Below are 10,819 nucleotides of genomic sequence, written 5' to 3'. Positions count from 1 at the left end.
TTTTTTTGAGATGGCATTTCACTCTTGCTGCACAGGCTGGAGTATAATGGTGCCATCTCAGCTTACTGCAACTTCTGCCTCCTGGGCTCAAGCAGTTCTCCCTCAGCCTCCTGAGTAGCTGGGATTACAGGCATGCCACCATACCCACCTAATTTTTGTATTTTTAGTAGAGACGGGGTTTCACCATCTGGCCAGGCTGGTTTCGAACTCCTGCTCTTAAGTGATCTGCAGGCCTTGGCTTCCCAAAGTGCAGGGATCACAGGTGTGAGCCACCACACCCGGCCATAGTTTTTTAAATCATCATTTTATTTATTGTTTTAAATCCAAGACAGGGTCTCATTCTGTTGCCTAGGCTGGAATGCAGTGGCACAATTGTGGCTCACTGCAGCCTTGACCTCCTGGGCTCAAGCAATCTTCCTGCCTTCAGCCTCCCAAGCAGTTGGGACTGCAGACACACACCATCATGTAGTTGGAGGGTTTTTGTTTGTTTGTTCATTTGTTTTTGATAGAGACAGGTTTTGCCCATGTTGCCCAGGCTTTTTTTTATTTTTTTATTTTTTTGTAGAGACAGTCTCACTGTGTTTCCCATGCTGGTCCTGAACTCCTGGGCTGAAACAGTCCTCCCACCTTGGCCTCCCAAAGTGCTGGGATTACAGACGTGAGCCACCACACCTGGCTGACTTAGTTATTTATTAAATGTGAACCATCGTGGATGGGTGTGAGATGGGTAAAACTAGGGACAAAAAGAAAATCTGTTTCCAAGATGTATTTTCTAGTTTTTTAAGGAACCCTAAATTTCCCACCCCTCTACCACACACCCATCTATAGGGAGTATTTGGAGAGAAAGTTTTGACAAGAGTCCAAAGCTTGATTCAGTGTAAAAGCAGGTGGTAGGTAAGTTACCAAACCAGGAGGCTCTCTGGATAGTAATTTCACATGGGGGCTTTGCCGACAGTTACCACGTTACTAGGACTCCTGGTACAAACGAGAACTTCCAAGCCCATCCAGAAGTAGGGTAGCAGTATGAGAGTGTGTGGTGTTCCGATCTGTCCACCAGGCCCTAGGAGCTCTTTCCCCAAAGTAACTGGTGCTAATGGTTTATTGTGTGCACCCTTTAAAATGATGTATTTTAAAGATCATCTGTGTCAGTACTAAATGGACCCATTTCATGTACAGAGATGGATATTTTAGGATAGTCCCGTGTTCACGGCTCCCTTTTCATAAGGCACCTTCATCATTGCAGCAGCTGCTTTTAGGTATCTTGCCTTGCCTCTCACAAGGAGATTAGTCTATGGTTGTCTGAGTTGACTTTTTGTGTTTTTTAAAGGGTTTGGAGTTAAGAACAGGGATGTGAATCACACAGATTGTAGTGCCATTGTAAGCTGCACCAGCTTATTAGCTATGAGACTGTAGGCAGCAACTCAGTGTTTCTGAGCCTCAGCATCCTTATCTGTGAGATGGAAAGAGTGCTTCACCGTCATTGGTACTTAGTGAATGTGAGTTGTCTTATCCTTTCTCCTTCATGGAAATGTATTATAATTTTAGTTTGCATACCTATAAGGAAAGCATTTTAGGGACTATATGATTTATGCCCGTTGAGTCTACCCACTCCTACAAATCTGTCTGTCTCTCTTTTTCTTTTGATAAGAATGAAGCCAAGAAAAATTAAAGAAGATGATGCTCCAAGAACAATAGCTTGCCCTCATAAAGTAAGTAATGCTAGGGGAGAGTTCATTAAACTGTTGGTGGAGTTTTAGAGAGTTTCTAAGAAATTTGCACTTTGTTTCTGCTTTTGATAATTTAAATGAAGGAAGGAACTCGAATCTTTGGTTTCTAAATCCAAGATCCGAAGTTTTGTTATTTAGTAAAGGCCACTTAAACTTGAATACAGTGAAATGGGATGACTGCAGGGAGCCGATGCTTTTATTATTGTGTGCTGACCCTACTGTAGGGTTTCATTTCCTTTTGGATTATATTAACAAGTCAGTCTTAAGATCCTGGGTTGTGTCTCACCTGTAGACCTTTATGGGAATGTAGGCTCTTTACTGAAATTTGGAAATTATTTTGGATGTTGCTAAAATAAGCCAAATACTTAATAATAATTGTGTGTTATTAGAGGGGCACTTAATTGTTTTCAAATGTAGTTACTCTTTAAAAGGATTGTCTGAAAAGTACTTTTGAGATACTTGTTGGGGGCTATTTTCAAACTTAATTGGATGTAAGACTAACAGAAAAATCAAGTAGCATGTAGGTAGAGAGAACAAAGTAGGAGAGGTTGAGTGGAATCAAGAATGTTAAAAATGAGCAGTTGGAGCAGGTTGCATTTAGCTTCATGGTCTCGCCCCTGTGACGATTGTGCACTTAGCAAGTCCTTCCTGTTCTTTGTCAGCATTCTTAATGTGGCGATCTGAAATGTAGACCTATCGCCATCACGGCCAAAATAACAAGCATTTGAAAACAGTTAGGCCAGAAGTGCCTGCCATCTCTTCAGCTTCTCTGTATACTTCTTTTCCAGTTAAAATTTTTAATTTTTCTTCTGTAATGGACATTTAATACTTGCACGTATTTATCATGTTTCAATGCATGTATACATTGTATACCAGTTAATATTTTAAATTTCCATTTCTAAATGGAAACTCAACGTAGGGGTCAAGGCGAAAAAAATGTGGCTTCCGTCTCCCTTCTGCCTGTGAAGCTGTCTAGTGACTTGTGCTGTCCTTCTGTCATGCTGTCTTATCATTTCCCCATTCACTCCATTATTGGGCAACAACTGCAGAAGAAATTGTTAAGGACATGCTTTTCGAGCGCCACACATCCATCTGCCTTGCCCGCCCTGCACTGGTATCAATTTGCCTGCTTCTTCCTTTTCCTAGTGTCTCACAAAATAAATTTCTTCTGTAGTTGCCATTCCTTGGAGACCCTCTTGCTTCTTTCTCTGTCAAGAAGGGGAAAGAGGCAAAGAGAGAAGAGGGAACAGTAGGCGATGGAGAATGACAGTCCATTGTTGCAGCACAGAATATGGGGCCACCAAAGGTAGTGGTGGACTACCGTCATTTTAACTCCATTTGCTTAGCAGTGCTCTGTTACTTCATTCTGGGGGACATAGTCGGGTGAGGCGGCTGTGGTATAGCTGGAAGCCAGGGTATTGGGTTCTACTCCCAGTTTGGCTACTGCTAGTAGTGTGACCTTGGGCAAGTCTACTTAAAGACATCTCTAAGCCTCAGTTTCCTCATCTGTAAAACTAGGGTTTGCATTAAATGACTTTTTCAGCTGTCTGTTTTTTTTGTCTTAAATGATGTAATGTTCTCCCATAATTCTAAGTAAAATTAAAATGGGGGGTTGGGGAGGTGGTTTTGTTTGATTGTGTCAGTCAAGGCTGTTCAGTGGTTGAATCCTTTCTAACAGTTTGCAATGTGAACCTCTAAGCTGCTTTCTCTGTTTTAAGGGCTGCACAAAGATGTTCAGGGATAACTCGGCCATGAGAAAACATCTGCACACCCACGGTCCCAGAGTCCACGTCTGTGCAGAATGTGGCAAAGCTTTTGTTGAGAGTTCAAAACTAAAACGACACCAACTGGTTCATACTGGAGAGAAGCCCTTTCAGGTAGAGCCAGTTCCTTCTCTTCCCCACACTGCCTTGCCTGTCTGAACACTGGAAGTGTAGGTGGTGTGGTGATGAGGCAGGCAGCGCCAGCCCAGAGACTTGGGGTCTTCTGATTACTCCTTAGTGAGAAACAAACGTTCTCCTGGGGAGTCGCTTGGAAGCATTGCCTGGACGCTGGACTTCCTTGCCTGTAACCTCCGTGGTACTGGCATAGGAGTGTATTGGGTGTTTATGGAGGGCCCTTTATGCCAGTAGAACAGGATTAATCAACAGCATGTCTAAAATGAAATCTCTACTCCATTCATTACAGGATTCAAGTAATTTATTTTTGGTCGTTAATAGTGTATTTAATTACTAATTAATAACATTTCTAAAATTTTGTTGTATGAGTGTAAGCATAGGTAATACTTGTCTTGTATTTAGAAGCCCAAAAATAAGTGAAAGAATTGGCTGGGCATGGTGGCTCATGCCTGTAATCCCAGCACTTTGGGAGGCTGAGGCGGGTGGATTGCTTGAGGTCAGGAGTTCAAAACCAGCCTGGCCAACATGGTGAAACACCGTCTCTACTGAAAAAAAATACAAAAATGAGCTGGGCGTGGTGGCAGGCGCCTGTAATCCCAGCTACTCAGGAGGCTGAGGCAGGAGAATCATTTGAATCCAGGAGGTGGAGGTTGCAGTGAGCTGAGATCGCACCACTGCACTCCAGCCTAGGCGACAGGGCAAGACTCCTTCTCAAAAAAAAAAATAATAATAATAATAAGTGAAAGAACTAGCAGTGCAGCTAGTAAATCTAACATGGTTATTTTTTGACGACTGACACCAGAACCCTTAATCATTTGTATTTTACTGTTGGAAATGTTGATAGCAGCGTTAGGACTCTAGCCTGCATTTAGAAAGATGTGCCATTTTGCCAAGTGTTTTAAACAGTTCGTGAGGGCTGTCCTTGGGTTTTCAGGGCTGTCCGACCTGCCTGCTGATTCTAGATTATCTACAAAGTTCGCCCCGGGCAGGAAGGAAAGTGTTTGGTAAAATAAATAGGCTGTTCTCTAGCAAAGGAGAGAGGTACTGACTCCCAGCAGGGTATGCTCAGAGTTGCTGAGTGGGTTGATCTCTGGTCTTTCCTCGACAGTGCACGTTCGAAGGCTGTGGGAAACGCTTTTCACTGGACTTCAATTTGCGCACACATGTGCGAATCCATACCGGAGACAGGCCCTATGTGTGCCCCTTCGATGGTTGTAATAAGAAGTTTGCTCAGTCAACTAACCTGAAATCTCACATCTTAACACATGCTAAGGCCAAAAACAACCAGTGAAAAGAAGAGAGAAGACCCTTCTCGACCACGGGAAGCATCTTCCAGGAGTGTGATTGGGAGTAAATATGCCTCTCCTTTGTATATTATTTCTAGGAAGAATTTTAAAAATGAATCCTACACACCTAAGGGACATGTTTTGATAAAGTAGTAAAAATTAAAAAAAAAAAAACTTTACTAAGATGACATTGCTGAGATGCTCTATCTTGCTCTGTAATCTCGTTTCAAAAACACGGTGTTTTTGTAAAGTGTGGTCCCAACCGGAGGACAATTCATGAACTTCGCATCAAAAGACAATTCTTTATACAACAGTGCTAAAAATGGGACTTCTTTTCACATTCTTATAAATATGAAGCTCACCTGTTGCTTACAATTTTTTTAATTTTGTATTTTCCAAGTGTGCATATTGTACACTTTTTTGGGGATATGCTTAGTAATGCTATGTGTGATTTTTCTGGAGGTTGATAACTTTGCTTGCAGTAGATTTTCTTTAAAAGAATGGGCAGTTACATGCATACTTCAAAAGTATTTTCCTGTAAAAAAAAAAAAAAGTTATATAGGTTTTGTTTGCTATCTTAATTTTGGTTGTATTCTTTGATGTTAACACATTTTGTATAATTGTATCGTATAGCTGTATTGAATCATGTAGTATCAAATATTAGATGTGATTTAATAGTGTTAATCAATTTAAACCCATTTTAGTCACTTTTTTTTTTCCAAAAAATACTGCCAGATGCTGATGTTCAGTGTAATTTCTTTGCCTGTTCAGTTACAGAAAGTGGTGCTCAGTTGTAGAATGTATTGTACCTTTTAACACCTGATGTGTACATCCCATGTAACAGAAAGGGCAACAATAAAATAGCGATCCTAAAGCGAGAATATGGCAGAACAAGATCTGTAAGCACAGTCTTATTTTCTTTTGTTGTCCAGAATACTTATAATTCTTGAGCCTCCCAGAAATTGGAAGCTAAATAAAGCAACTCAAGTTTCCTTTATTTTGCACTCAATTACAGTGATTATTCATTCAAGCGATGCATGGATATTTTAATCCTTCCTACATGTCCTGACTTCTGAAAGAGAGTAGATAACAGGCATCTCGAGTTCAGGAACTACCTCAGAACACCCCAGGCCAGGTTGGTCATAGGATGTGATTTTAGCCCCCTGGCAAGTGTGAGTGAAGCATCTGTGCCACTGCGCAGCCTGAGCGCCTGCGTAAGGTAAGGTGCCACCTGGCAGAGGGGCACACAGAGGGAAGACCAGGCCTGCCCATCACCCGGCTGCCTTCAGAGGCAGCTCCAGCAGGGCCGTGGCTTGTCTGACAGGAAACGCTTGTGGTCATCTGTTATCTGGTTTGAGAGCCTTTGTTCGTTCCTCCATCTAGTGGAGTCCTTGTTCAATGCTAGCAGTGTGGCAATGGAGTGCCAGTAGCTTAATTTCATGTTTGTAAATGGACACGGGGTGCAAATCGGCAAGGTAATTAGATTATTAGAAAGTTGTGCTCAATGAGTACTTCTCACATTGTAACCTCTTAAATATACAGTTATAACGTTGGATCTTACAAATACTTGGGAATATTTTATAAACTGCCATGATACAGCAAAATCTCATTCAAAGTGCAAACATACTCTGTGTCTTTCTGTGCTGTGTATGCTAGACTGCAAGATAAATGACAAACTAGCTTATCTGAAATTTATTTACAAGTGGCCCGGACACCATCAGGTGAAACACATAACCCGATCTCTTAGAGCTTCTCCATTGGTCCCGTACAGGAGGATTGCTGGCCTAGTAACAGTGACCTTGCGGCTCTGGAATTTTGAAGTGCCTTTTGTGAATCATGAATGAAACATTTAACTTGAGACCCTTTAAAGAATTTGTCCAGAATCTGTTACCCCTTGGGTTGTTTGATGGAACTGAGTTAAGCAGAAGACCCCAGCTGTTTTCTGGGTAAGCCAGGCTTTGCTGTATCTGGCAGTCAGAAGAGAGGTCAGCCCACGGTGGAGGTCTTCAGTGCCGAGGGCTCGGATGAGAACGTAGTTCTTTGACTTCGACCTGGGTAGGGGCTTCTGTGGATGCCTGCCTTGTGAGCACCCATGGCTTTCCTCCCCACTGGTGGGTTGAGCAGCCGCAGCGTGGCTGTGTTAGGAGTCCTTTGCCCAGCATGGTGCTGCACTGGAGCCTGGCCCTGGTACTGTCCCCAGGATCCTGCACAAGGGCCTACAGCAGCACACACCTATGCTATGGGAACCCTGCTGACAGCCCTGAGGGCCATGCCATGATCTGCAGGAGCCAGGCTCTTGTGTAGATGAAGTCCCTCTTCCTCTGTGCCTTGATCCCTTGGGGGTGCCTTTGGTCATCTCTTCTGTCCCTTCCTGTCTCTGGAATAGTCATCACTCCCCTTGACTCTCTGTTCACACGTCTTCTCAGTCTGCAGAGTTAACTTCATCTGGGGTTCCAAGAAAACTTAATGTTTTACAAGTTCCTTGTTAACATAGCACTGACTTTGCAACAATAGGAAACAAATGAGCAACAATATAGAGAGTAGAGGTAGTTCTCACTGGGTGTAACTTCAACCCATTCTGTTTGTCATTAGAATTTATAATTTTGCTAAAGATGTAATTTACTAAGGTTTGAAATAGTGTTCTAACAGTGATTCCATTGTCTTGAGGATTAATCTGATTTATAAGTAATACTGATAGACATATTTTCGTACATCTGAGCAGAAATAAATGCATGTTTCTAGCATATGTAATATAAAAACTCCAGAGGATAAGTTTACACTTAAGATGTTGTTTTCTATTTTTGAATTTCTTATTATTTCCCCCCCTTTTTGGTAGTGGGGTTGAGAGGGGGAGCATACTATTTGTATAAAGAACTGTCACCCCAGAGTGACATTTATTTTCCAAGATGACCCTGAACTCATGCTATTGGTTTCATATGGTGTTTGTGTGCTTTGCCTAGATTCAAGGCCTGAGGATTTGGGGAAAATCGGGATTTTTTTTTTCCCTATTTGGCTTTCACGTAAAAGTTCTAAACGTCACTTACTTTGTTAAATAAGACCCTGTCACAGGATAGTGTACTCAGTGCCTGTCCATGTTTCCAAGCAGAGTTCAAGTTCATGTCTTCACAAGTAGCTGAGAGTCACTTCTAGTTGGGGGAAGCCTGCCTGAGCAGTGTTCTGAGAGCGTCTTACATTGGAGAGTGCCTCATACCAGTTTGCACTCCGCTTTGCAAAACTTAGTATGGAGACGTGCTCCAGATTGGTCTCAGACCAGAGTTTATGTTTGTGGCATAGGACAACCTGGCCCCCTAAAAGAAGTTTTTGAATTGGAAACCTGATAATTCTACCCACCTCCCACCCCCACTATAGGCAGAAAGAGTTGATGACTTCCAGTGTCTCTGACTTCTGTGACCTGGACAGCATGGCTTGGGAAATTCATGTTGTTGATCTTAATTCCTTAAGTTCCTTTTATTTTCTTGATATCTGACCCCCAGCACCAGTAAGGATCGCAGAGATCAAAACTGGGTGAGAGCCAGGCTGCCCACAGACATCCACCTGATGCATGGCTATGCATGAGGCTTCCTCCTAGCCGCTCTGCTGGCTTGCTGAAGCCAGCTCTGGGTCACAGGGTTGCCTTGGACATTCGGCTGTAGGGGGCACCTGTCTGGCTCCGGGCCTTTTGTCCTAGATTCACTGACAGCACTTCTTCAGAGTTCAGGCCAGCAGGTCCTGGCAAGTGCCTTCCACCCGAACTTTTAACCCAAGTGGTGGGGAAGGAAGTTGAAACTCCAAGTTGCACTTTCTTGGGGTTCTAGTCATGCACTTCATAGCCTGCTCTTTGACTTTACAGGACAAAAGGTACCCCATGCCTTCAGAATCACTCTTACCTGCATGGCAGCATCTGACTGGATGGCTGGCTAGGTCTCATCTGCCCCAAATTACTCACCTTTGATTGATGTCGTTACTGCTCAGGTGCCCTGGTTGCCTGAGGATGGTTTAAGTGCAGGCCCTTCAGACAAGTCGCATCAGGCATTAGAGGGCTGGCCTGTAACCCATAAGAGGGCAGATTCGTGGTCAAGAGGCTTCCTGGTATCCACCCCAGCCCTGAGTGATCAGTGTGGTGCCAGAGAGGATCTTTAAGCTGGGACTGTAATGAGGCTTGATGAGAAGTATGGGCGGCACGTACTTGACAGACATCACCCCGTCCCCTTATAAAATCTGGAATGGAGCCTTTAAGGTGAGCATTAGCATCAGGTCAGCAGGCAAAGCAAACCTCCCACAAACGGTGCCATAAGGTGGGAGCTGACATGTGGAGGGCTTGGCCCTGGCTGAGCAGGCACCCAGGCCTGTGTCCCCCGCTAGCATTCTGGATGTCAGAGGAGGGTGTGTACAACAGCCTCGGGTTCATCTGAAGCACAGTGATTGATTTTCCACAAGGTGGCGAGTTCGATCAAATTGACGGCTTTTCATGAGACACCCAGACGCTGTAAGAAACAGCACTGCGATGTGTTGAGGAGGGGCAGTTTGCTGTGCTCTGTTCTGTCTGCTGCTCTCTCGGGGGCCACATACATCATGGAGGGGAGAAAGGCATCAGTACCAAATGGAATAACCTCTTTTTTCTACAATGTCTATTCCCGTATGAGGCTTTATTATCAACAGGTGGTGAGAAAAATTCTTGTTTTTATTCACTTTCTGGTAACTTCTGTAGGCCCTGGCTCAAGGACTTTGCATTTCGTCTCATGTACATCTTTTTCTTAAGTGTTCTTTGCCGTTTCTGGAATTGTCCTTGGTTTTTCCTTAGCTCATAGGCCATAGATGCAGAAACATAGTATTTAAGGCGTCCGCACCCAGCATCAGATGGCTTTGCATCCAGAAAAACATTGATAACTCAGTTTGAAGCACCAAGCATGTGTAATATGGCTCTATAAAATATAATAAATGCATAATGTTAAGCTTTGTAACGCCTGTGGTTCTTGTTTGTTCCTCAGTCCTCTAAGCCTTGTGAGCACTTCCTGGTCTAAGAGTTGCCTGAACTGACCGGGGCAGTTCTCGTGGCTTGCTTTCTCACACAGGAATGGGAACTCCCAGGATTTGGTCTCACCCCAGCTAGAAATGCTTCTGTAACCTTTCAGCTTCAAGGTGGGCTTGGGAGCCAGAGGGCGTTTTGAAGAGAGCCTCACCTGCTGTTTGGAAAGCACAGCCCAATGAACTTCCCGTGCAGCCAGACCTGTGAGCCCACGTCAGCCCTGGGAGCTCAGGAGCTAACTGGTATGGACTTTCAAGAACTTGAAAAAAATATGCTCAGAGCTACTTAGGATTTAGCCAAAAGCAAAATGCAGAGCAGAGGCTCCTCCCCCTGGCTGCGGCCTTGGTGTCTGATGTTCTGCAGAGCAAGGTTCAGAGCGAGGTGTGAGGTTCATTATTACTTGAATACATGTGACTTTCCCTTTTTGCTAGTGACAGAAGGGGCTGCTGACAGAATGCTGCTGAGGTGGCAAGTCGCAGGCCTGTGCAAGCCCAGAATTGCTGAGTGAAGGCCTTAGGTAGGGGGGCTGAGCTGAGCAAGAGCCAGGGTAGAAAAATCTAGATTTCACATGGGAAGGAACTGAAGGCCTTGGAATTGCTTGCTTGCTGTTTTGTTTTTTTTTCTGAGATGGAGTCTTGGCTCACTGCAACCTCTACCTCCCAGGTTCAAGCAGTTCTCCTGCCTCAGCCTCCTGAGTAGCTGAGATTACAGGTGTGTGTCACCATGCCTGGCTAAGTTTTGTATTTTTAGTGGAGACAGGTTTCACCATGTTTGTCAGGCTGGTCTCACACTTCTGACCTTGTGATTCTCCCACCTTGGCCTCCCAAAGTGCTGGGATTACAGGTGTGAGCCACTGCACTTTTTTTTTTTTTTTTTTTTTTT

General features: G+C 43.9%; 1 protein-coding gene across 1 annotated transcript in view; it reads left to right on the top strand.

Moving 5' to 3' along the window:
* The window catches only part of YY1 (YY1 transcription factor), a 36,309-nt gene extending 26,441 nt beyond the window's left edge, over positions 1-9,868 (top strand). The window contains exons 3-5 of the mRNA XM_017528125.2: positions 1,649-1,709; positions 3,446-3,604; positions 4,734-9,868. Of these exons, the coding sequence (XP_017383614.1) occupies positions 1,649-1,709; positions 3,446-3,604; positions 4,734-4,916 (403 nt within the window). The 3' untranslated portion in view covers positions 4,917-9,868. The remainder of the gene's footprint in view (positions 1-1,648; positions 1,710-3,445; positions 3,605-4,733) is intronic.
* The last annotated feature ends 951 nt before the right edge of the window (positions 9,869-10,819 follow it).

The sequence above is a fragment of the Cebus imitator genome, unplaced genomic scaffold (genome assembly GCF_001604975.1).
Source record: "Cebus imitator isolate Cc_AM_T3 unplaced genomic scaffold, Cebus_imitator-1.0 Scaffold52, whole genome shotgun sequence".
Lineage (NCBI taxonomy): Eukaryota > Metazoa > Chordata > Mammalia > Primates > Cebidae > Cebus > Cebus imitator.
This window is presented reverse-complemented; position numbering and strand designations above follow the sequence as displayed.